General features: G+C 42.6%; 1 protein-coding gene across 4 annotated transcripts in view; it reads left to right on the top strand.

The window, feature by feature from the left end:
- tmem120b (transmembrane protein 120B) overlaps nt 1-26,963 on the top strand; it is a 102,725-nt gene extending 75,762 nt beyond the window's left edge. For 2 of the 4 annotated variants that reach the window (XM_078227503.1, XM_078227501.1), the window contains exons 7-12: nt 14,939-15,004; nt 16,348-16,409; nt 19,162-19,254; nt 20,867-20,931; nt 24,112-24,180; nt 25,583-26,963. In XM_078227503.1, coding sequence (XP_078083629.1) covers nt 14,939-15,004; nt 16,348-16,409; nt 19,162-19,254; nt 20,867-20,931; nt 24,112-24,180; nt 25,583-25,696 — 469 coding nt within the window. In that variant the 3' untranslated portion in view covers nt 25,697-26,963. Of the gene's footprint in view, nt 1-14,938; nt 15,005-16,347; nt 16,410-19,161; nt 19,255-20,866; nt 20,932-23,800; nt 24,181-25,582 lie in introns of all 4 variants that reach the window. The other 2 variants (XR_013499411.1, XM_078227502.1) reach the window with 2 other exon arrangements.
- Nucleotides 26,964-27,816: the final 853 nt, after the last annotated feature.

Genomic DNA, 27,816 nt, shown 5'->3' on the forward strand with positions numbered 1-27,816 from the left:
ACATCCATATGTGTATTCAATTTAATTAATTGTCCACTGTGCGACCCACACCTTAAATGTTGCTATTGGCATGATCATGCCCATGACTAGCAAATACATTTGAAAGTGAATTTTTAGCACCAAAAGTAAAATCGGATGAAACTGACCTGTAGTACTGTCTCATTTTGATACTCCACAGCATAGAGTTATAGAACATAGAAAAAATACAGCACAAACAGGCGCTTCGGCCCACAAGTTGCGCCGGTCATGTCCCGACCTACCTAGGCTTATATATAGGCTTACCTATAACCCTCAATCCTATTAAGTCCCATGTACTCATCCAGAAGTCTCTTAAAAGACCCTATCGAGTTTGCCTCTACCACCACTGACGGCAGCCGATTCCACTCACCCACCACCCTCTGAGTGAAAAACTTACCCCTGACATCTCCTCTGTACCTACTCCCCAGCACCTTAAACCTGTGTCCTCTCGTAGCAGCCATTTCAGCCCTGGGAAAAAGCCTCCGAGAATCCACCCGATCTATGCCTCTCAACATCTTGTACACCTCTATCAGGTCACCTCTCATCCTTCGTCTCTCCAAGGAGAAAAGACCGAGCTCCCTCAGCCTATCCTCATAATGCATGCCAACCAATCCAGGCAACATCCTTGTAAATCTTCTCTGCACCCTTTCAATCATTTCCACATCCCTCCTGTAATGAGGCGACCAGAACTGAGCACAGTACTCCAAGTGGGGTCTGACGAGGGTCTTATAAAGCTGCATCATTATCTCCCAACTCCTAAACTCAATCCCTCGATTGATGAAGGCCAGCACATCATACGCCTTCTTAACCACCTCCTCTACCTGCGAGGCCAATTTAAGAGTCCTATGGACCCGGACCCCAAGGTCCTTCTGGTCCTCTACACTGCTAAGAGTCTTGCCCTTGATATTATACTCCTTCATCCCATTTGACCTGCCAAAATGGACCACTACACATTTATCCGGGTTGAAGTCCATCTGCCACTGCTCCGCCCAGTCTTGCATCCTATCTATGTCACGCTGCAGCTTCTGACATCCCTCCAACCTATCCACAACACCACCAACCTCCGTGTCGTCGGCAAACTTACCAACCCATCCCTCCACTTCCTCATTCAGGTCATTTATGAAAATGACAAACAGCAAGGGTCCCTGAACAGATCCCTGGGGCACTCCACTGGTGACACACCTGCAATGCCTTCTGCAGGCAAGCCAGTTCTGAATCCACAAGGCAACAGCCCCTTCGATCCCATGCCCTCTCACTTTCTCGAGAAGTCTTGCATGGGGGACCTTATAGAACGCCTTGCTGAAGTCCATGTAAACCACATCTACCGCTTTTCCTTCGTCAATGTGTTTAGTCACATTTTCAAAGAACTCCACCAGGCTCATAAGGCACGATTTGCCTTTGACAAAGCCGTGCTGACTACTTTAGAGCATACTAAACATCTCTAAATGTTCATAAATCCTGTCCCTCAGGATCTTCTCCATCAACTTACCAACCACTAAGGTTAGACTCACCGGTCGGTAATTTCCTGGGCGGTTCCTATATTCAAGAAAGGGAATAGGGATAGCCCAGGAAATTACCGACCGGTGAATCCTCCGGAACCTCTCCCGTCTCCATCGACGACGCAAAGATCATCGCCAGAGGCTCTGCAATCTCTTCCCTTGCCCCAACAGTAACCTGGGGTACATCCCATCTGGTCCCGGCGACATATCTATCTTGATGCTATTCAAAATTTCCAACACATCCTCTTTCTTAATGTCCACATACTCGATCTTTTCAGTCCGCCTCAAACCTGTAGTACAACCACCCAGGTCTTTTTCCACCGTGAATACCGAGGTAAAATATTCATTAAGCACCTCTGCTATTTCTTCCAGTTCTGTACAGACTTTCTCACCTTCACCTTTTATAGGTCCTATTCCTTCACATCTCATCCTTTTACTCTTCACATATTTATAGAACGCCTTAGCGTTCTCCTTAATCTTGCCTGCCAAGGCCTTCTCGTGACCCCTTCTGGCTCTCCTAATTTCTTTCTTAAGTCCCTTCCTACACGCCGTATACTCATCTAGATCCCAATCATCACCTAGCTCTCTGAACCTTTTGTACGCTTTTCTTTTCTTTCTCACTAGGTTCAGCGCAGCTTTCGTGCACCACGGTTCCCGTATCCTACCAACACCTCCCTGTCTCATCGGAACGTTGTCATGCAGAACTCCAGACAAACATTCCTTGAAAATCTGCCACCTTACTTCAGTACTTTTCCTTGAGAATGCCTCCTTCCAATTTAGAAACATAGAAAACTACAGCACAAAACAGGCCCTTCGGCCCACAAGTTGTGCCGAACATATCCCTACCTTTTAGGCCTACCTATAACCCTCCATCCTATTAAGTCCCATGTACTCAAAGAACAAAGAACAGTACAGCACAGGAAACAGGCCCTTCGGCCCTCCAAGCCTGTGCCGCTCCTTGGTCCAACTAGACCAACTGTTTGTATCCCTCCATTCCCAGGCTGCTCATGTGACTATCCAGGTAAGTCTTAAACGATGTCAGCATGCCTGCCTCCACCACCCTACTTAGCAGCGCATTCCAGGCCCCCACCACCCTCTGTGTAAAAAACATCCCTCTGATATCTGAGTTATACTTCGCCCCTCTCACCTTGAGCCCGTGACCCCTCGTGATCGTCACCTCCGACCTGGGAAAAAGCTTCCCACTGTTCACCCTATCTATCCCCTTCATAATCTTGTACACCTCTATTAGATCTCCCCTCATTCTCCGTCTTTCCAGGGAGAACAACCCCAGTTTACCCAATCTCACCTCATAGCTAAGACCCTCCATACCAGGCAACATCCTGGTAAACCTTCTCTGCACTCTCTCTAACGCTTCCACGTCCTTCTGGTAGTGCGGCGACCGGAACTGGACGCAGTACTCCAAATGTGGCCTAACCAGCGTTCTATACAGCTGCATCATCAGACTCCAGCTTTTATACTCTATACCCCGTCCTATAAAGGCAAGCATACCATATGCCTTCTTCACCACCTTCTCCACCTGTGTTGCCACCTTCAAGGATTTGTGGACTTGCACACCTAGGTCCCTCTGTGTCTCTATACTCCTGATGACTCTGCCATTTATTGTATAACTCCTCCCTACATTAGTTCTTCCAAAATGCATCACTTCGCATTTATCCGGATTAAACTCCATCTGCCATTCATCCAGGAGTCTCTTAAAAGACCCTGTTGAGTTTGCCTCCACCACCACTGACGGCAGCCGATTCCACTCGCCCACCACCCTCTGTGTGAAAAACCTGCCCCTAACATTTCCCCTGTACCTACACCCCAGCACCTTAAACCTGTGTCCTCTCGTAGCAGACATTTCCACCCTGGGAAAAAGCCTCAGAGTCCACCCGATCTATGCCTCTCAACATCTTATATACCTCTATTAGGTCTCCTCTCATCCTACGTCTCTCCAAGGAGAAAAGACCGAGCTCCCTCAGCCTATCCTCATAAGGCATGCCACTCAATCCAGGCAACATCCTTGTAAATCTCCTCTGCACCCTTTCAATCTTTTCCACATCCTTCCTGTAATGAGGTGACCAGAACTGAGCACAGTACTCCAAGTGGGGTCTGACGAGGGTCTTATATAGCTGCATCATTAACCCCGGACTCCTAAACTCAATCCCTCGATTGATAAAGGCCAGCACACCACACGCCTTCTTAACCACCTCCTCCACCTGGGGGGCCGATTTTAGAGTCCTATGGACCCGGACCCCAAGGTCCTTCTGATCCTCTACCGTACTAAGAGTCTTTCCCTTTATATTGTACTCCTTCATCCCATTTGACCTGCCAAAATGGACCACTACGCATTTATCTGGGTTGAAGTCCATCTGCCACTTGTCCACCCAGTCTTGCATCCTATCTATGTCCCTCTGTAACTTCTGACATCCCTCCAGACTATCCACAACCCCAACAACCTTCGTGTCATTGGCAAACTTACCAACCCACCCCTCCACTTCCTCATCCAGGTCATTTATGAAAATGACAAACAGCAAGGGTCCCAGAACAGATCCCTGGGGCACACCACTGGTGACCGACCTCCATTTAGAAAAAGACCCATCTATACACACTCTCTGCCTCCTTTGGGCAAGCCAGTTCTGGATCCACAGGGCAGCAGCCCTTGGATCCCATGCCCTCTCACTTTTTCTAGAAGCCTTGCATGGGGGACCTTATCGAATGCCTTGCTAAAATCCATATAAACCACATCTACCGCCTTCCCTTCGTCAATGTGTTTAGTCACATTTTCGGAGAACTCCACCAGGCTCGTAAGGCACGATCTGCCTTTGACAAAGCCATGCTGAGCATTCTTGAGCATACTAAACCTCTCCAAATGCTCATAAATCTTGTCAATCAGGATCTTCTCCATCAGCTTACCAACCACTGAGGTTAGACTCACCGGTCGGTAATCTCCTGGGCTATCCCTATTCCCCTTCTTGAAAATAGGAACCACATCCGCAATCCTCCAATCCTCCGGCACCTCTCCCGTCTCCATCGACGACGCAAAGATCATCGCCAGAGGCTCTGCAATCTCGTCCCTCGTCTCCCACGGTAACCTGGGGTACATCCCATCCGGACCCGGCGACTTATCTATCTTGATGCCATTCAAAGATTCCAGCACAACCTCTTTCTTAAAGTCCACATACTCAATCTTTTCAGTCCACCGCAAGCCCACAGTACATCCACCCATGTCCTTCTCCTCTGTGAAAACCGAGGCAAAATACTCATTAAGCACCCCTGCCATTTCTACTGGTTCCGTACTGATTTTCCCGCCTTCATCTTTTATAGGCCCTATTCCTTCACGTCGCATCCTTTTTACGCCTCTAATCTCCTGCCTGATGGCTTCATATTTCCCCTTACTCCAGATAAACACTTTCCTAGCTTGCCTGATCCTTTTCTCTTTCCAATGCGAGCGTAAAGGAGATAGAGTTATGATCACTATCCCCAAGATGCTCCCCCACTGAGAGATCCGACACCTGTCCAGGCTCATTAGCCAGTACCAGATCGAGTACAGCCTCTCCTCTTGTAGGCATATCCACATGCTGTGTCAGGAAACCCTCCTGAACACACCTAACAAACTCCTCCCCATCCAAACCCCTTACCCTGGGGATATTCCAATCGATGTTTGGGAAATTAAAGTCTCCCATCACGACAACCCTGTTATTCCTACATCTCTCCAGGATCTGTTTCCCTATCTGCTCCTCAACATCCCTGTTACCATTGGGCGGCCTGTAGAAAACACCCAGCAAAGTTATCGACCCCTTCCCGCTCCAAACTTCCACCCACAGAGACTCTGTAGACAATCCCTCCACAGCTTCCACCTTCTCTACAGCTGTGACACTATCCCTGATCAGCAGTGCCACTCCCCCCACTCTTTTGCCTCCCTCTCTGTCCTTTCTGAAACATCTGAAACCCGGCACCTGAAGTATCCAGTCCTGTCCCTGTCCCCAAGTCTCCGTAATGGCCACCACATCACACTTCCAAGCATCGATCCACACTCTCAGCTCATCCACTTTATTCACTACACTCCTGGCGTTAAAATAGACACATCTCAAACCTTTGGTCTGAGCTCTCCCCTTCTCCATCACCCGTCTATTCTCCCTCTTACACTGTCTACAATCCTTCTCTATTTGCGGGCTAACCTCCTCGCTCTCAGTCACCTCATCACGATTCCCTCCCCCCAACCTTTCTAGTTTAAAGTCTCCCCAGTAGCCTTAGCCAACCTTCCTGCCAGGATATTGGTCCCCCTGGGATTCAAGTGCCACCCGTCTTTTTTGTACAGGTCACACATTCCCCTAGAAATCATAGAAACCCTACAGTGCAGAAGGAGGCCATTCGGCCCATCGAGTCTGCACCGACCACAATCCCACCCAGGCCCTACCCCCACATATTTACCCGCTAATCCCTCTAACCTACGCATCCCAGGACTCTAAGGGGCAATTTTTTTTTAACCTGGCCAATCAACCTAACTCGCACATCTTTGGACTGTGGGAGGAAACCGGAGCACCCGGAGTAAACCCACGCAGACACGAGGAGAATGTGCAAACTCCACACAGACAGTGACCCGAGCCGGGAATCGAACCCGGGACCCTGGAGCTGTGAAGCAGCAGTGCTAACCACTGTGCTACCGTGCCGCCCCTTGCTACTGTGCCGCCCCTAAAGAGGTTCCAATGATCCAGGAACCTGAATCCCTGCCACCCGCTCCAGTCCCTCAGCCACGCATTCATCCTCCACCTTACTACATTCCTGCTCTCACTATCCCGTGGCACAGGCAGCAATCCTGAGATTACTACCTTTGCGTTCCTCCTTCCCAACTGTCTACCTATCAGAACTAATGATTTGACAATTACCACAGACCAATACGGTCAAGATTTTTAATTCACACTGTTCTCCCTAGATTAGTTTGTGTTGCAAAGACAGCGAACAAGAATTGACTCAGTTCTTTGTTTCATCGCACCCAAAACTGCTGAACCCAGCCACACCTATGCCTCCACCAGTATCGGTGCCGAGCCCTGTCAGGCACAGAACAACTAGTTTGGTCATGTGATCAGCTGCAACTGAAGGCATTGCTCGACATAACATGGGCAGAGCAATCATGTTTACTTTAAATAAATGAGATGGTTTAAAATTAACACTAAATTTTGAAAGCTGACATTCCAGTTTAATTCGATTTAGTCATTTGATTGGAAAAGTCAAATTTGACCCCATTGGCCAATAGACCTGTTCAAAAACAAAACCAGCTTTTTAAAATTTAGATTTCTATTTATTTATTAGGACATGCGTATCACTGGCAAGCGCTGAATTTATTGTCCATCCCTAACTGCCAACGAGAAGGTAGTGGTGATCTGCTGAGTTGAACTGCTACAGTCCATGTCGGTATTGATAGGACGAGAGGTCCCACAATAATGAAGAAACACCTATAAATATTTCCAAGTCAGGATTATGTGCAACTTGGAGAGGAACTTGCAGGTGGTGATGTTGCTATGCACGTGTATCCCTCATTCCACAAGGCAGTAGGGGTCGCAGGTTTGGAAAGTGGTGTTGAAGAAACTTTGGCAAATTGCTGCAATCTTGTAACTGCTACATATGGCAGCTATGGTGTGTCAGTGGCAGAGGGAGTGAATGCTTAATGTAGTCATTGGAATGCTAATCAAGTGGACTGCTTTGTCCCAGTTGGTGTTGAAGGAATTGCACTCATCCATGCAGGAGAAGACCATTGCATCGTGATTTGTGCCTTGTAAAAAGCAGAAAGGCTTTAGTGTTAGCAGAGTATCCAGCCTCTAATATCTTATAACTTCAGTACTTATGTGGTTGATGATGAGTTTCTGGTCATTGTTGACACTGGGATTTTGATGGTAGTGGGCTCAGCAATGCTGTTGAATGGCAAGGGGAGATATTTAGACTCTTTGTGGAAATGATCATTACCTGGCACTTGTAAGTTATTTGCCAATACAAGCCCAAGCCTGAATGATGTTCAGGTCTGGCTGCTTTCGGGCATGTGTTGCTTCATTATCTGAGAAGTTGCGAATGACACTGAACAATACACAATCATAGGCAAATAATTCCGGAGGGAAGGTCATTAGAGATAGTTGGGCTGGGACGTGCCCCTGAAAACCCTTGGAGCTATGTTGAGTGGCCTACAACAGCCACCACCTTTTGCTACATTTGATTTCAGCCAGTTTTCTTCTTGATTCCCATTGGTTTTGGTTTTACTAGAGCCCTTTGATGACACGCTTGGTCAAATGATGCTTTAATTTCAAGGGCAGTCATTTGGTCACTTTACTTCTTGAATTCAGCTCTTTTTCAATGTCTGGACCAAGGCTGTAGTGAGCTCAGGAACCAAGTGATTCTGTCAGAACTCAAACTGGGCACCAGTGAGCAGGTTGTTGGTGACTAAGTACTGCTTGATAGCACTGTCAACATCCCTTTCCATTACTTTCCTGATAATCGGCATAAGCGGGGTGATGATTGGCCAGATTGGGTTTATCCTGTTTTGGTGGACAGGACATAAAGAACTTAAGAACTAGGAGCAGGAGTCAGCTATCTGGCCTCCCGAGCCTGCTCCGCCATTTGATAAGATCATGGCTGATCGTTTTGTGGATTCAGCTCCACTATAACCCTCAATTTCTTTACTGTTCAAAAATCTATCTTACCTTTGCCTTAAGGTAGCCTCAACTGCTTCACTGGGCAGGGAATTCCACAGATTCACAACCCTTTGGGTGAAGAAGTTCCTCCTCAACTCAGTGCTAAATCTGCTCCCCCTTATTTTGAGGCCATGCCCCCTAGTCCTAGTTTCACCTGCCAGTGGAAATGACCTTATCTATTCCCTTCATAGTTTTATATCTTTCTATAAGATCCCCCTTTCATTCTTCTAAATTCCAATGAGTATAGCCCCAGTCTACTCAGTCTCTCCTCTTAAGCCAACCCTCTCAACTCCGGAATCAACCTAGTGAATCTCCTCTGCACCCTCTCCTGTGCCAGTACATCCTTTCTCAAGTAAGGAGACCAAAATTGTACACAGTATTCCAGGTGTGTCCTCACCAGCACCTTATACAGCTGCAACATAACCTCCCTGTTTTTAAACTTAGAGGAGGGGGCTGAAGGGTGGATCAGTAAATTTGCTGATGACACTAAGATTGGTGGAGTCGTGGATGAGGTGGAGGGCTGTTGTAGGCTGCAAAGAGACATGGATAGGATGCAAAGCTGGGCTGAAAAATGGCAAATGGAGTTTAACCCTGATAAATGTGAGGTGATTCATTTTGGTAGGACTAATTTAAATGTGGATTACAGGGTCAAAGGTAGGGTTCTGAAGACTGTGGAGGAACAGGGAGATCTTGGGGTCCATATCCACAGATCTCTAAAGGTTGCCACTCAAGTGGATAGAGCTGTGAAGAAGGCCTATAGTGTGTTAGCTTTTATTAACAGGGGGTTGGAGTTTAAGAGCCGTGCTGCAACTGTACAGGACCTTGGTGAGACCTCATTTGGAATATTGTGTGCAGTTCTGGTCACCTCACTATAAGAAGGACGTGGAAGTGATGGAAAGAGTGCAGAGGAGATTTACCAGGATGCTGCCTGGTTTGGAGGGTAGGTCTTATGAGGAAAGGTTGAGGGAGCTAGGGCTGTTCTCTCTGGAGTGGAGGAGGCTGAGGGGAAACTTAATAGAGGTTTATAAAATGATGAAGGGGATAGATAGAGTGAACGTTCAAAGACTATTTCCTCAGGTGGATGGAGCTATTACAAGGGGGCATAACTATAGGGTTCATGGTGGGAGATATAGGAAGGATATCAGAGGTAGGTTCTTTACGCAGAGAGTGGTTGGGGTGTGGAATGGACCGCCTGCAGTGATAGTGGAGTCAGACACTTTAGGAACATTTAAGCGGTTACTGGATAGGCACATGGAGCACACCAGGATGATAGGGAGTGGGATAGCTTGATCTTGGTTTCAGATAAAGCTCGGCACAACATCGTGGGCCGAAGGGCCTGTTCTGTGCTGTACTGTTTTATGTTCTATGTACACTTGGTCCCCAACTCCAAATCATCTATGTAAATTGTAAACAATTGCGCTCCCAACACTGATCCCTGAGGCACGCCATAAGGTCACTGATCGCCAACCAGAAAAACACCCATTTATCCCCATTCTTTGCTTTCTGTTCATTAACCAATCCTCTCTACATGCTAATACATTACCCGTAACGCCGTGCACCTTTATCTTACGCAGCAGCCTTTTGTGCAGCACCTGTCGAATGCTTTCTGAAAATCCAGATACACCACATCCACCGGTTCCCCATTGTCCACAATGCTAGCAATGTCCTCAAAGAATTCCAATAAATTAGTTAAACATGACTTGTCTTTCATGAACCCATGCTGTGTCTCTGCCCGATGGGACAATTTATATCCAGATGTCTCGCTATTTCTTCTTTGATGATAGATTCAAGCATTTTCCTCACTACAGAAGTTAAGCTAACCAGCCTATAGTTACCTGCCTTTTGTCTACCTCCTTTTTTAAACAATGGCATCACATTTGCTGTTTTCCAGTCTGAAGGAACTGCCCAGAGTCCAGTGAATTTTGGTAAATTACCACGAGCGCATTTGCTATTTCCCCTGTCATCTCTTTTAGTACCTGAGGATGCATCAAGGCCAGGAGATTTGTCTACCTTTAGCCCCATTAGCTTGCCCAGCACTATCTATTGAGTGATAATGATTGTTTCTAAGTCCTCACCTGCCATAGCCTCCTTGTCATTAATTTTTGGCATTTGTGTCTTCTACTGTGGAGACTGACACAAAATACCTGTTCAATGTCTCGGCCATTTCCCATTATTAAATCCTCCTTCTCATCCTCCAAAGGACAAATGTTTACTTTGGCCACTCTTTTTCGTTTTGTATGTTTATAGAAACTTTTGCTATCTGTTTTTATATTCCGAGCTAGTTTACTCTCATAATCTATCTTACTTTTCTTAACAGTTTTTTTCATGGCTTTCTTTTGACCTTTAAAGATTTCCCAATCCTCTAGTGTCCCACTAATCTTTGCCACTTTGTATGCATTTTCTTTCAATTTGATGCCCTCTTTTATTTCCTTAGAAATCCATGGCTGATTATTCCTATTCTTACAGTCTTTCCTTTTCATTGGTCTATACTTTTGCTGAGCACTGTGAAAAATCGCTTTGCAAGTCCTCCACTGTTTCTCAATTGTCCCTCTGTCTGCCCTGGGCGCGTATGATGGTGAGAGTGTAGTAGGCACATTAGTCTCCATTGGTCAAGTTTCTATTTTATACAAACATGTGGGCAGAAAGTATGTTGAATTGTGCTGTTAACAATTATGCCTTGGTGATGCAATATATTCGGACTTTCAGAAAGTCTTGAAATGCCAACAAAAGACACATTGGAAAGATCCAGGCCCATCACAATGGGTAAAGTGGTGGTATGGATAAGGGGTGAAGGTCCTAGATGATTGGAGGATAGCCAATGTTGTCCCGTTATTTAAGAAGGGCAGCAAGGGTAACCTGGGTAATTAAGCTTGACGTCAGTGATAGTGAAATTGTTGGAGATGGACTCTGAACTTTGCGATTTCACATTACCTTTAGCCATGGCCATATTTGCTCTCTCAATATGGCTATGAAAGACTTTGAGGCCACCACTTCAGAGCAATGCACTTTCTCAGAAGACTAAGGAAATTTGGCATGTCAGCTACAACTCTCACCAACTTTTATAGATGCACCATAGAAAGCATTCTTTACCACAAAGTTTTTGTTCCCAGTCTATCTTAGCCAACTCCTCCCTCATCCTATTGTCGTCATCTTTGTTTAAGAACAAGACACTAGTATTGGATTTTACCTTCTCATCCTCCATCTGTATTTTAAAGTCAACCATACTGTGATTGCTCCTTCTGAGAGGATCCCAACTGTGAGATCATTAATTATTCCTGTCTCATTACACGGGACCTTGCTCCCTTGTAGGTTCCATTACATACAGTTCGAGGAAACTATTGCACATGCATTCTATGAACTCCTCCTCAAGGCTGCCTTGACTGACCTGATTTGACCAATTGATATGTAGATTAAAATCCGCCATAATTGCTGTACCATTTTTACATGCATTAGTTATTTCTTTGTTTATTGCCTGCCCCACCGTGATATTATTTGGTGGCCTATAGACTAAGCCTATCAGTGACTTTTTCTCCTTACTATTTCTGATTTCCACCCAAATGGATTGTACCTTTTTTCTCCATAGAACCTATACCGTCCTGATGTCATCCTTCAGTATCAGAGCTACACAACCATCCTTACCTTCCTGTCTGTCCTTCCGAATAGTCTGATACCTCTGGATATTTAACTCCCAGTCATGACCACCCTGCAATCATGTCTCTGTAATGGCCACTAAATCATACTCATTCGCGATGATTTGTGCCGTCAACTTATTTACCTTGTTTCGAATGCTGCGAGCATTTAGGTAAAGTGCGCTTACGTGAATCCTAACAGTTACATTAATAATATCTCCTGAGTTCTCCTTCCTTTTAATTTTTTTCATAATTTTCCATGTAGTTGAACCCTCCTCCCCACATGCTAACCTGCTGTTTCGCTTCCCATTAACCATTATACTTCCCATAGTTTTACCCTTCTCCCCTTCGCCCCGGCACTTGCTAGTTTAAAGTCCCTGTGACCACTCTATTTATCCTTTTCGCTAGAACACTGGTCCCAGATCATTTCAGATGAAGAAGGTGAAGACTGTTCCAACTGTACAGATCCCTCCTGTTCCAATACTGGTGCCAATGCCCCATGAAATGGAACCCCTCTCGTTCCCACACCACTCCTTTAGCCATGTGTTTACTTCCCTAATTTTCTCATCCCTATGACAATTTGCATGTGGCTTTGGTAATAATCCAGAGATTATAACCCTTGAGGACCTGTTCTTTAATTTAGTTCCTGGTGCCTGTTAATCCCCAAACAGGTCCTCTTGCCTATGTTTGTCAACATGGACCACAACAACTGGATCCTCCCCTATCACTCCAATATCTTTTCAAGCCGGTCAGAGATGTCCCTCATCCTGGCACCGGGCAGGCAAAATATCATACGGGACTCTCGATCCTGCTTACTTATGATGCTAACAATTCCCGTAATTATAGAATCCTCCACAACTACCACTTGTCTTTTTGCTCCCCCCCCCCCTCATGAATGGTCTCCTGTACCACGGTGCAGTGGTCAGCTAGCTCATCCTCCCTCATCCGCCCAGGGAGCAAGTACCTCATACCTGTTGGACAACATCAAGAGCTGAGGCTTCTCCATTCCTGAATTCAGGATCCCTCTACCTGCCTCAAGGACATTTTTTGCTTTGCCTGCTGGATGCCAATGTTGTAGCAGCACTGAACCAGCTTGGCTAGAGGTGTTGCTAGTTCAGGAGTACAAGTCTTCAGCGCTATAGCCAGTATGTTTTCAGTGCCTATCGATTTTGCTATATTCAATGTGCTTAAGCTGTTGAATTGGCTTTAGACTGACACGTGGTCTGGAAATCTCCCAGGAGGCCAGGATGGATTGATGACAATGGTTGAGCGAGGGGCATACAAGACCATGAGGTTAAAGGCTTCAGTGGAATACAATTTTGCTGCTGCTGATGTCCTGCATTGTAGGGATGGCACAGTGGTTTGCACTGCTGCCTCACAGCACCAGGGACCTGGGTTCAATTCTGGCCTCAGGTCACTATCTGTATGGAGTTTGCACATTCTCCCCATGTCTATGTGGGTTTCCTTTGGGTGCTCTGGTTTCTTCCCACAATCCAAAGATGTGCAGTTTAGGTTGATTGGCCATGATAAATTAACCCTAGTGTCAGGGGGATTAGCAGGGTATATATGTGGGGTTACGGGAATAGGGCCTTAGGTGGATTTGTAGTCGGTGCAGACTCGATGGGCCGAATGGCCTCCTTCTGCACTGTAGGGATTCTATTATAAATGCCCAGTTTTCAGCCACATGATCTATTCTGAACCTACCTCTTTTTGCATGTTGGGAGTGCAAAAAGAGTGTTCTCAGTATGAAGACGGAACTTTGCCTTCACAAGGATAATGCAGTGGTCACTCCTTTCAATACTGTCATGGACAGTTCCATCTGTGACAGATAGATTGGTGAGGACAAGATCACTGTTAATTCTCTCGCCATTTGCTGCAGGCCCAGTCTGAGAGCTAGATATGTCAGGGCTTGATTGGCCGTGGTGACACCAAGCGAACTTTAGTGGTGGATGTTGAAGTTCCCACCTAGAGTGCATTCTGTGCCTTTGCTATCCTCGGTGCTTCTTCCAGGTGGTGTTCAATAAGGACAAGTACTAATTGGTCAGCTATAGGAGGATAATAGGTAGTCATAGCAGGACAGAGACACACTGGCCTATTTTTGACCTGATGCCAGAAGACTGGATGGAGTCTGGAGACAATGTTGGGGCCTCGCAGAGTTACTGTCACCTGACTGTGTGCACTCTATTGCCTCACCATCTCTTGTGGGTCTGCCCTGCTGGTGAGACTGGATACACCCAGGGATTGTGATGGAGGATTCTGGGATGTTGGTTGTAAGGTTGATTCTGTGACCATGACTATCAGCCAATTAATTACTTGAATCATCTGGAACAGTCGTCCCAATTTTGACACAAGTCCCCAGATATTGGTGTGGAAGACTTTGCTGGGTCAACAGGCCTTGGTGTGCTTTTGTCATGTCCAGTGCTTAAGTCACTGCTGGATGGCCTGACTGGTTTTATTTTAATTTTTTTTGTTGTGGCTAGATACCACTGAATGGCTTGCAAAGTCATGGAGTCACGTATAGACCAGATGGAGTAAAGTCAGCAGATTTCTTTTCCTAAAAGAAGTTTGTAAACCAGATGGACTTTTACAACAATCCGTCAATTTTTTGCTCACTATTACTGATGTTAGCTTTTTATTCCAGATTTATTTAATTAACTGTATTTAAATTCCCCAGCAGTCCAGTAGGATTTGAATTGATGTCTAAGTTTCATTAGTCCTGGCCTCTGGATTACAAATTCAGTAATGTAACTATTATACTACCTTAGATAATGTGTGAGCTAATATACACTTGATAGGCATCGCATGATTTTAGCAGTTTTATGACTTGAATTAATTCAAAATAGCCTAACAAAAGCAAATCTTCTGTTTGCAGCACAATTTCTAATTTTTAAAAATCTGGTATTGGGTATTCACAATGGATTTAAATTAAATTTAATTCTTGCATTCTTTTCAATGTTAAAGCTTTTATCTTGCAGTGCCAGAGAACTTCCAGTAACTTTGATGCTTTTGGCAAATGGATTGAACGTAACCATAGTACAAGTGACCTTAAGATATTAATTTGGTTTCAAACATTTTTTTCACCTGCACTTTTTGTTTCTTTATTTGATAGAATCAAGGGCTGGTGGGTGTCTCATCATTATGTGTCAACATTTCTCTCTGGGGTTATGTTAACATGGTAAGCTTAATTTCTTTCTTATGTGACATTAGGCAAAAAATGCACTTTGGAAAATTCCATTTTATTTTGGGAAATTTATGATTCAAAATGGTTACTGATGTAGTAAAATTTAGGGTAAAGTCAATTTATGGACTTCTTCCCCATCCCAGTTTGGTGGGTAAATGCTACTCTTCTTATGATACTTGCTCATACAATTGAAAAGGCTCCTGGTACAATCCTCAGTCTGTGCTGAATTATTAGCTAGTTTCAGCTAGCAAAGTAGTGGGGCATTGCAATCAGCTGTAGTGTTCCTGACCTGTGGAAATATTGTGACAATGGAAGTACTCGTGTGCAGGCATCAGCTGAAATTTTGGTATTCCTGCCACCTTGTGATAAAAGCTAAGGGATCGAAGTTATGCCACAGTTGCACTAAACTCTGGACAGGCCACATCTGGGCACTCGGGGAAGATGTATTGTCGAGAGTGCAGTGCAGATTCTTCCAGAATGATGCTGAGACTAAATGATTAAATTGTGAAGATAAGTTGTATAGATTTGGCTTGCATTCCCGTAAGTATAGAAGATTACAGACTTGTAAAACAGGTATTTCAAATAAATAAAGGAATTAATAGGGTATATGGGGGGAAAAAACTATTTCCTCTTGTGAAGGACTTTAAACTTTTATGATCTAACCTTAAAGTTGGAGCTAAACCATTCACCAAGGTGATGTCAGGAAGTGTTGCACAAAGGGTGGTGGAAATCTAGAACTTGCTCTCAAAAAGCTGTTGAGGCTAGGGTAATTTGAAAATTTCAGAACTCAGATTAATTTTTGTTACGCAGGGTAATGGGAGTATAACGAAACAAGTCAGGATAGTGGAGTTGATATACTGATCAGCCATGATCTAATTGAATGGCAGAATAGGCTTATCTGACTGAATGGCCTGGTTCTCTTTAATGTTGCTGTCTCCACAATTGAGTGACCTGTAAACACTCATAGTCACTGTTCACACACAAAATGGTTACTTTACTTGAGATAATGAAGAGTAACTGCTGCTGAAACTATCATAGCTCAGTCAGGGTGTCAAAATCTTGAGGTAAATGAGGGTTGATGGAATTGGTTACTGAAAAATAAATATGAAAGTGGAAAAATGGTGAAGACAGGATTAGATTATTTTTATTAGCTTATTTTGCAGCACTGTATTTTTCTCACCAAAGCTTTAAATTTCCATTTATACGACTATTTAAATGTCAATGTGAATTTATTTAAATGTCGATGTGAATTAACAGTTCACAATGATCAGAAAATGTGTATGATGCATACATATGAACCTTTATTTTCTGTTAATTTTCATCTCTTTATTCTTAAGGCCTAATGGGTTAATGTATCAGATGTTTCGCAGCCAATTTTTAGCATTTTCCATTTATCAAAGTAAGTCATTTATTTTCTCTGACTCCTTAATTTTTGTGAGGTAAATTTGTTGAAGATGCAATTACTTGTTGGCATCAAAATGTAACCTTTGGTTATCACCTTGCAGCATACTATGAATTGCATTTTCATCCATTCAGGGTGGCTACAGTTAAATGCTCACGTATGTAACTTATTTCTCTGTAAAATTAACAAAATCTTGATTCCCTTGGTAATTGCATAGATTAGTTAGAAAAAGACCGGCCTAAGTGGGTCAGCATTTAACATTATTCAGCTCTTTCTTTGGTGCTCCTTTTTTGCTTTCAGAAAAGCTAGACTTTTTAAAATGAATAATTCCATCCTTGATTATTTTTCTGTGTTTTTCAATTTCCTTTGAGGACCCAGATATGGTAAATTCTCTGGGCTGCGGATCTAACATGGTGTGTGTCAACAAAGGCCTTGTTAATTCTGTTCCACCTGAAAATTAGTCGTTTTCATTGTCAAAATACAGCCTTTACCCTTTCAATGTACTGGCAAAATCAAGTGATACCTATCTGATTTCCCCTTTCCACCCAACCAAAGCAAGATGTCTTGCTATTCTTCTCAATTTTGTTGTTTAATTTTTTTCCATTGCTACTCTGGTGCAGCTGGTGGGAAATGTGCATCTGTGAAATATCCTACTACTTAGTCTGTTTGGCAACTGATATCCTTTTATGCGTGTTCAGTTGGCTCACGTTGAGACCACTGCTGAGACTTAGACTTATAAGTTGTATAGAGGCTACATGAGCATTCTAATCATTGCATTATTAAACCATAACCATGTTGGCTCGTAACTGAATTTAAGAGTAGACTCGTGATGAGAAGTATTTGCTTGGTCTTTCTACTTGTACATTGTGAAAATTAACACATTACAATGAGTTCCAGTGCGTGTGAATTTGAAAAAAGAAATGTTATATAGACAAAACGAAGCATATTCATATGTATTACATTACATGTGCAGTGTACAATGGGGAACCTGTGGATGTGGTGTATCTGGATTTCCAGAAGGCATTTGACAAGGTGCCGCACTAAAGACTGCTGCATAAGATAAAGGTGCACGGTATTATGGGTAATGTATTAGCATGAATAGAGGATTGGTTAACAAAGAAAGCAAAGAGTGGGGGTAAATGGGTGTTTTTCTGGTTGGCAATCAGTGACTAGTGGTGTGCCTCCAGGATCAGTGTTGGGACTGCAATTGTTTACGATTTACAAAAATGATTTGGAGTTGGGGACCAAGTGTAGTGTGTCAAAATTTGCAGATGACACTAAGATGAGTGGCAGAGCAAAGTGTGCAGAGGACGCTGAAAGTCTGTAAAGGGATATAGATAATCTAAGTGAGTGGGCGAGGGTCTGGCAGATGGAGTACAATGTTGGTAAATGTGAGGTCATCCATTTTGGTAGGAATAACAGCAAAATGGACTATTATTTAAATGATAAAAAATTGCAGCATGCTGCTGTGCAGAGGGACCTGAGTGTCCTTGTGCAAGAATCACAAAGAGTTGGTTTGCAGCAGGTAATTAAGAAGGCAAATGGAATTTTGTCCTTCATTGCTAGAGGGATGGAGTTTAAAAACAGGGAGGTTATGTTGCAGCTGTATAAGGTGCTGGTGAGGCCATATCTGGAGTACTGTGTACAGTTTTGGTTTCCTTACTTGAGAAAGGATATACTGGCACTGGAGAGAGTCCAGAGGAGATTCACTAGTTGATTCCAGAGTTGAGAGGGTTGGCTTATGAGGAGAGACTGAGTAGACTGGGACTATACTCATTGGAATTCAGAAGAATGAGGGGAGATCTTATAGAAACATATAAGATTGTGAAGGGAATAGATAAGATAGGATAGGGAAGCTGTTCTCACTGGCAGGTGAAACTAGAACTAGGGGGCATGGCCTCAAAATAAGGGGGAGCAGATTTAGGACTGAGTTGAGGAAGAACTTCTTCACACAAAGGATTGTGAATCTGTGGAATTCCCTGCCCAGTGAAACAGCTGAGGCTACCTCATTGTATGTTTTTAAGGCAAGGATAGATAAATTTTTGAACAGTAAAGGAATTAAGGGTTATGGTGAGCAGGCGGGAAAGTGGAGCTGAGTCCGCGAAAAGATCAGCCACGATCTTATTGAAGCGGAGCAGGCTCGAGGGGCCAGATGGCCGACTCCTGCTCCTCGTTCTTATGTTTGAATGTTTAAAATGTTCAAACACTTGAGACAGATTTTAGAGTTTATCTTGGAATTGCAATCCCCATCTTGAAGTGGATGAGGGGTAGTCACAGATCAGTATGTGATTCAAAAAGAACAAAGCCTTTATATACAGCAAATAAAGACATTCTTTTTCTGCTGAGATTTTGTCTATAAACAGGTTATCACAGCATGTTGTCAGGTAAAAGCCAACAATTTCCTTAGCAGAGGATAAGAAAATTAAGGAGGAAGTGAATTTGGCCACAATCTTGCTCTTTTTTTGAGCAATTGCAAGTTCTTAACATTAAACATTGGAGCAGATTGCTTGCTGCAAGCCATTTACCTTGGAATTGTATTTAACATTAGCAAAAGAAGGTGCCAAAATAATTTTTGAGCAATTTGATGTGTTGTAAGCAAGGCAAATGGAGAACACATCAGAAACTTCTTACAATAAAGTGGAATGTATCCATTGACATTGGCTATATTTTGACTTTCTATGATTTTCTGAGTGTACCATTTTGGTTTTGCATAATAATTTCCTGAGCTTATAAATCTGTTTTCCTGCAGGTTGTGTACAGTTCCTGCAGTATTATTACCAAAGTGGCTGTCTTTATAGATTGCGGGCACTGGGGGAAAGGGACCACATGGATCTAACAGTAGGTATGTGATGCAGCAGTGATTTGTATTACTACAGACTTAAATATTTACAAATTATGAGAACAAAACAATGTTGATGTCTCATGTTTTCCTCCCACCCCACCCACTTTGCAGGGCACCGCAGAGTAACGGGCTTGGTAGTGTATCTATCATCCTCCATGGACTAATGTCTGAGTATTATATGTTGTCCTGTATGGATATATTAAATGGATTCTAGGTGCCTTATTCAGATTTTTCTTCCTTTATTGTGGAAAGAGTCACCAAAGGGTGGAATTTTCCCAAAGAAATACAAAGTGTCAAATTTGCATAAAATCTGGAGTAAATCCTGCTGCTTTTTTCAAACTGTATCTCCCACACTCTGTGCATCACAAAGAGTCCTAGCATGAATCCCATTAAAAAACAATGGACGGGGCCTATTCCTGCTGGAGCGACCAGATGCATAGCGCTGAGCGGGACACTGCCATTCCCCCCTCCCCAAAAGAGGCCTGGTGGGCCATGCCAAGGTGCCTCCTGGACATTGCCACTTTGCCCCTTGGGTGCCTCTGTGGCCTCCCCCTTCATTCCAGCGGGGTCAGGCCGTCAGCTCCCCATTAGTGGGAAGCTGTTGTAAACCCCGCTGGAGTGAAACACTCCTGGCAGGGGTGGGGGTGTGGGGGGGGAGGGGGGGAGGCCAGTGGGTCCGGAGACTTCAGCCCTGGGCCCGCTAATGAAATTCACATGAGAATTTAAATATTGTTATCAGCCCCGCACTGATTTCCAACGCGGAGCTCACGACACTGGAATTCTAGTGGCCGGAGATGCAAGGAGGCCGTGATGCCCAGTGGGAAGAAGCGCAGCGGACGAGGAGAATTTCCCCCTAAGTCTGCTCTGTCACTTGATGTAACAAACTTGGATCACTACAGCAGTTTGGCAATTAAGATGACCCGAATCTGTTTAAAGAATCAGTCACATCACCACCACTGAACATCATGCTATAGTAATGGCACAACAGAATACTCCAAACCTGCATATCCAGTTTTGTAATATGGCTGGATGTGCAGTGGATCTCAACTAGATATCATTGTTCTTGCCACTAATATTGGGCATATAAATGTGCAAAATTTTATCCCTAATGTTTGAAGGTTAAATAAACAGGCCACTGTGTCCTACTGAATGTGGTGAAGAAGTACAATTTCAACATGTGGTTACATAAGCTTTTCCATCTGAATGATTAGGAAGAGAGAAATGGGGAGGCTTCTTCCTTTATTTCCACTTTTGTCAAAATTCAACCAAGAAATGCATTCTCTTCCAATGCACACTTGGAGTGCAGAAATTAGCAACTTTACTGCTTGGCACCTTGTCCTAGTTTTACAGAAAGGGAGTTTGGATTACATATGTTCCCTATTGGTTGATGCTTTCTTTCGTGAGGAATAAATGAAGAAGGAAATAGCCTAAAGAATAGAGTAAGTTGTTACCAGAGGAGCAAAGGAAATAATTCATTATATTTCTGTAACAATAAACAACAAAAATTTAGTATTTTTATATTTAAACTCCAAAAAATTGATGCAGGGTTAATAATGTTCCCATTAACATCACTCCCACAAGCTAGTTATTCATACTGTATTTGTAATTGCAGAAGGATTTCAATCTTGGATGTGGAGAGGTTTAACTTTTCTTCTTCCATTCCTTTTCTTTGGTCATGTAAGTATAACAATCTTTGCTAATAATAGTTTGGAAAATGTTTTAAAATACATTTAATGGAATGTACTTTTGTAGGAGGTGAATAACATTTACGGATATTGAAGGGGCAAAAAACAATCTCTTTGCTTAAATGTGAGAAGCAAAAAGTGCATGATCACTCTGTGATGGGTGTTCTTTAGGCCTGCAGACAGTGAGAAAAATTGAGAAGTAAATCTGAGATATGCAAGAAATATAGAGTAGAGATACTGGGGGACTTTTAACATTAGTTATCCAAATATTTATTGGGATCGAGTAAAGGGAAAGGAAGGGGAGGAACTTAAGAATTTTGTTCAGTGGAACTTTCTTGAAGTGTTTTTTTCAGTCCAACTGGGAGGGAGGCAGTGCTGGATCTGATGCTGGGGAATGAGGTGAGTAAAGTGGACCTAATGTCTGTTGAAGACACTTGGATATGAATAATTATTAATATTTTGATTAGTAATGGAGAAAAATGAGGAATAATCTAAAATAAAACTTCTAAATTGAAGAAGGCTAACTTTGTTGGGATAAGAGGACATCTAGCCAGGAACTAAAGTTTAGTAGGAATGATTGTAAAAGAACAATGGTCTTTAAGGAGTAGTTGTTTCAAGCATAGACTAGATGCATTCCAACAAGAAGGATAGACAGGTGAACCAAAGCTATGGCCCCCTTCGATCCCAAGGAAGATGGAGATAAAATGAAAGAGAATGAAACAAAAAATAAGGGTCCGTGATATGCATTAGGCTAAATAAAAGGGAAGTGAAAAAGAAAATAAGACTGGCAAAGAGAATATGAGAATAGAAAGGCAGTTATGTTCTATCAGCCTATATATAGTTAGTGAGTGGTAAGAGATGGAGTGGGGTCTGTAGGGACAATGAAGGTGATGGATGCGTAAGATGCTGGTAAATGGGCTGCGACAGCCCTGGCGTCTTCACTGACTCGACATCCTTATTGAAAGTTAGTATTTTATATCAGTGTTAACTAAGAAAGAGGATGGTGACCAAAAACGAGTAGAAGCAGAGATTGTCGGGATAATGGATGGTGTGAAAACAGACAGGCAGGATGTACTGGCTATACTTAGATAAATTGGCTGGGCTAATTAGCTTGCATCCCAGGTTGCTAAGGAAAGTGGGAATGGAGATAGCGGGCTTGTCATAATCTTCCAATAGTTCCCTCAATACGGGGGAGGTGCCAGAGGATTGCAAAGTGAAAAATGTGACAATTTCTGTTCAAGAAAGGATACAGGCTGGTGAGTTTAACAGCAATGGTGGGTAAGGTTTTGGAATCCTAAATCAGAGAAAAAATTAACAGGCACTTGGAGAGATAATTAAGAAGAGCTAGCATGGATTTACAAAAGGCAGATCGTGCTTCAAATCTATTTTTTTGCTGATGTACAGCACAGGAACAGGCCCTTCGGCCCTCCAAGCCTGCGCCGCTCATGTGCCCACTAGACCATTCTTTTGTATCCCTCTATTCCCAGTCTGTTCATGTGGTTATCTAGATAAGTCTTAAACGATCCCAGCGTGTCCGCCTCAATCACCTTGCCCGGCAGCGCATTCCAGGCCCCCACCACCCTCTGTGTAAAATACGTCCCCCTGGCATCTGTGTTGAACCTTGCCCCCTCACCTTGAACCCGTGACACCTTATGTTCGTCATCTCCGACCTGGGAAAAAGCTTCCCACTGTTCGCCCTATCTATGCCCTTCATAATTTTATACACCTCTATTAGGTCGCCCCTCATCCTCCAACTTTCCAGGGAGAACGACCCCAGTTTACCTAATCTCTCCTCATAGCTAAGACCCTCCATACCAGGCAACATCCTGGTAAACCTCCTCTGTACTCTCTCCAAAGCCTCCACGTCCTTCTGGTAGTGTGGCGACCAGAACTGGACGCAGTATTCCAAATGTGGCCTAACCATCGTTCTATACAGCTGCAAGCTGTATGTTGACAGAGGGAATGAGGAGAAGCAATGTATGTTGAATGGCATGAGAGTATGAAGGGACAGAGGGATCTGGAGTTTCATGTGCTTAAATCTTTAAAGGTGAGGGACATATTGAGAGAGTAATCAGCAAAGTATATAGGATCTTGGAATTCATGAATAAAGGTACTAAGTACAAAAGAAGAAAAGTGATGCTGAACCTTGATAAAACACTGATATGTTTTGTCCAGTTCTGGTCACCACGCTTTAGGAAGGATGTTAGGGTTCTTAAGAAGGCGCTGAGGAGATTTACCAGAATGTTTCTGGGATGAGGGATTTTAGCTGCAAGATCAGGTTGGAGAAGTTGGGGTTGTTCCCCTTGGAGCAAAGAAGGTTTGAGGGGTGATCTGATAAAGGTGTACAATATTATGACACAAAAGAAGCTGCTACTATTAGCAGACAGTACAAAGAATAGGAGAGACATTTAAGGTTTTGGGCAAGAGATATGGGGGTGTGAAGAAGGACATTTTTAGGCAACCGGTGGTAATAACCTGGAAGTCTGCCTATGAGGCTGATGGAAGCTGAGTCATCAGTGACAAAGGAAATTGGATGGACACTTGAGGAAAATAAACTTGCAGGGATATGGGGATTGAACAGGGGAATGGGACTGACTGGATTGCTCTCCAAAGAGCCAGCATGATTCAGTGGGTTGAATGGCCTCCTCCTGTGCCATAATGGCTCAGCAATAAACGATTGCAAGCCAGTTGAATGTAGTTTATGCAATAAATTTTATTACTGCTGTGGTACAGTAACTTCACACCCCAAATTTGCCTGGAAGGTGATTGCTTTGTTATGATGACTCTGAATTTATGCAGCAAATAAATCAGCTTTATAAACTAGTTGACCCCCTTGTTTCTGTGGAATTTGCTATTCTCAGTTGGAACAGTGATCAACCAGCTGGGCTAGAGGAAAAAAAAAGTTTTCACTGGATTCAGCTGGATATGCATGTGAGTACACATCTCAGGAGGACAGGATTGAGCTTTGCAATGATGCCCCCAAAGCAAGTGGTACGTTGACATTCAATTGTAGAGAGTCAGTTGCAAGATGAGGACAAAAGACACTTGGAACAGTGCTGAGCAAGAACTCAACATCTTCTGGAGAGGAGGGAAAATGGTAATGATCAGAAAACAATCGAATTTAAGTGTACCCATGCTTATTTATTTCTGTTACTTTGTCCTACTTTTGCAGTTTTGGCAATTATACAATTCAGTGACACTTTTTGGACTTTCACAACATGAGCGGTGCAAAGAATGGCAAGTGAGTACAGACCAAAGGGATTTCTGCTTGGTAAAAGTTTTCCGCATCCTTCCACCATAAAATTCATCTCCTCTGCATGATCTCCAGATGAAAGGTTAATCCAATCTAAGCAACGGCTGGTTCTGATTCAAATATTTTGCCCACCAGGCAACTCCTCTGTCTTAGGCCATTCCTATAAACAAGCCCTCGTTCTCTCTGAATCAAAGCATGAATTTGGAAGCATTGTACCTGATGGTGTCGTATGCCATGGTTAACCTTGTGCTGCTGATAAGTTCATTGCAAATATGAGATGCTTACACTTTCCTGGTCTTTCCAACTGATAAATAAATAATACTCATTGAGAAACTTTGTATCTCAGGATATAACCTATAAAGAAGTATAATTAAGCTGGCATAAGAGATGTGCAGATGTCGCTAGATTACAGTTAAATACTTGATTTCTTGCCTGTCCTTTAAAACTAATAACTGTCTTAAGCCTTTAGTCATTTTTGGAACTTGAATCATATGCCTATGCAGAAAAGCTTACACATGACATTTTATATTTGCCAGTCATTGACTTCAGCTCATCAACTGCCTATCAAAACTGAAAGTCACTAAAGGAACTTTGATACAATGAAATATCCTCCTTGTTCATCCTCCAAACTAGTATAGGCTTGAGAGGCACAGAAATTACTCAACAGGTTCCTTATAACAGTGAGTAACAGCATCTCTTCCTCCCCCTCGGGCAGGTTGGCAATCCCAAATAACTAGTTCACTCTATTCTCTCAATGTGGTAATGGGTGCTAACAGTTTCTAATTCCTGGGTGACTTCGCTGGGCAGAGGTAATTCATCTGTCTTTGCAATGGCAGTCTGTATACCAAGCAACAATGTGGATTTGTGTACAGGCTGATCTCAGCAAACTGTTATCAATTAATCAGCTGAACATCTTTCAGTCCAGGAAAGAAATATTTAACTAGGGAAGTATTTTGTAACTTGAAACTAAATATACCTCCGATATGCCACTGTCATCCTCTCCATGACTGTTACCATGAATAAACAACCCCACAATAATGTACTTTTTGTTCATGAACAGAATATGATACTCGCGTATAAGGAATGTAATTAAAACATTTGTGTATAATGGTTCTTTACGGCTTAGAAGTTGTGATATTATTGCACTTCCAAACTGACAGTGTGAATGCACTTGGCAAAGTCTGATATGTCTGTGCGGAGGTTGGAATGGGGGCCATGGCTGGGACTGGTGAAAACATTGCCTGAGGGGTTCTCACAGGTAGCTTAAGTTGGCAACGATGGCTATAATTTGGATTAGCTTTGCTCAAAATGGTTAGTTTTGTTCCAATACTTTAAAGCTATTCTGTGTTTTTGGTGTTTTTGTCAGTTGATTTTACCTATTTCCCCTCAGGTTTTTGTCTTGGCTCTCACATTCCTGGTGCTCTTCCTTGGGAACTTTCTGACCACTCTTAAAGTTGTTCATCAAAAATTTCAGAAAAACAAAGATAAGTTGAAGAAGCTATGAATGTACGAAACCTGCTGAATAAACAACATTGTTGGGGAACATGGCACCATATTCCCATTCTGTTTCAATGCTGCTCTACTTGAGGGCTGAATACTCTCGCACATCATTGAGGTTGGATTTGCAACTGTCGCACAAATATTTGAGAATCCTGATGCTAGCTGCATACAAATTCTTAGAGAAAATGACTAAGCTAATTTTTAAGATCTGTACATTAATATGGTTCACTGTCCTTTAAACAAGTTAATTGAATATTAATTTCAATGTTATTTCTCACCACCATGAGAGATGTTATCATCCTTAATGTGATTTATTATATCATGAAGCCCTTCTGAAATGACATTGGGGGAGGAGGGGACGGTTTTAGCGGGGGAGGATGTGGATGTGGACGGGTACGGTAAATGTCTTCTCCAAGATCAGATGTTTGGCTAATCCTTCATCATGGTTTGACTGGAGTTATCCAGTTTGTGAATTGTCTGCGATGTAAACAGGAGATTAAGTTTGATTTGAAGAATAAGATTAGTCTGAACTGGCCAATGAAAAAGGCTGTTTTCCAAGTAAAATTGAATACTGCCTCATTTGAAATGACATATTGATGTAAATTCTGCACGTGTGTTTTGTGTTCAGCCCTTGTGGATGTTATGTTAACATCAAGTAAATGTATATTACAAGTTGGATTATATATTGAATTATTTCATTATCCAATGTTGTGTGCGTAATATTACTTTCTAAAATAGGCATTCACCCACCCTTCCTCATGTTAATTATGTCTTTTGCTTGGATTTTGTTTTGAAGACATTTTTCCCAACACCATGCACTAGGGCAACCAAACTACCTCCTCTATGTCTACCAATGCCACTTTTGATTTAGCTGGTTAGATTTGCACAGGGTGACACAATCTCCTTACAACTGGGAGAAGTGCCTGGGATCCATTTAATGCCTACACTCGCTGGAACACTTTGAAAGGAATTCATTACATTTTGGATTCTGGATGAACCTAGTTCATACCACTCGGTGAATAAATTGATTTTCCTGAATGATTTAAAGTTTTAATTGGCTTACATACTTTGTTAAATGATTTTGGTTACATATTAAGACATGGTGCATTTAATTACAAACGGTAGCTAGTATTGATAGCATTTGCCCACCTAGGTTTTTTATTTCATTAATCCATTTGCTCTTCACATAAGCTGGTCTAAGTATTTTGTACATTTAAATTTGTGAAATACTCTGTATTTGTACATGATGTTCAGATGCATTAAAACTCGTTAAAATAGCTAGTTCATATTTTCTTGCAAAACAAATGTAATTCACTGTAAAAATTGAGAGAAGTTTAACTTTTAGACCAAAGGCTGTTGTACATTGAAGCATTTCATCATTTTTGAAATTCTCTGAAGATTGTAGCAGTGAAAAAGTAATAGAAAATCACTGTGACTTAGCTAGACCTAAGGAAAAATTTTGAATGTTTGCCTTTTTTTAGTTGAATTCCACTTGGCCCAACAAAATACTTTTTTTTGCGTAGTAGCAAGAATTACAATAATCTTTTTTTCAATGAAACAGAACCAAATCTAATTGAGCACAAACAATAAAATTCTCTTAAATTAGTTTCATCTTTGTTTAAAATTGATGTGACACTGAAACTGGTGTATTTCAGGGCATTTCAAATCTCTCAGTTGAGAAATAAGCATAAACACGGCGTGGATTCAGTGGCTGACTATTTCACAGCAAGAGTATATTATTCTTTCAAAATGGAGACATGTTGACCTTGATACACTAATAACCAGCAAGCATTGCAGGAACATGATTGTTGCTGAATGTGAAGTGTGCTGTGAAGGCAGATACCATCAATCACAGCCCATGCAATTTAGGATTTGTTGAAAATGTATTTTGACCAGACACATTTAATTGGCATCAAAATCTGGAATTTTTAATTCCAAACTGGCATTGAAAGATGCTTGCAGTGATTCACAGCCTATGTAACAATTTACATGTTCTGGAGCAAAAATGGATGAACAGAAATGGAACACAGTTCATAAACAAAAGGATTTATAATTTAGAAATGAAAACCTTGTTATAAATGTTATGGCCATGTTATGTTATCAGCAGCATATCATTGTAATTGC

The sequence above is a fragment of the Mustelus asterias genome, chromosome 13 (assembly GCF_964213995.1).
Source record: "Mustelus asterias chromosome 13, sMusAst1.hap1.1, whole genome shotgun sequence".
Lineage (NCBI taxonomy): Eukaryota > Metazoa > Chordata > Chondrichthyes > Carcharhiniformes > Triakidae > Mustelus > Mustelus asterias.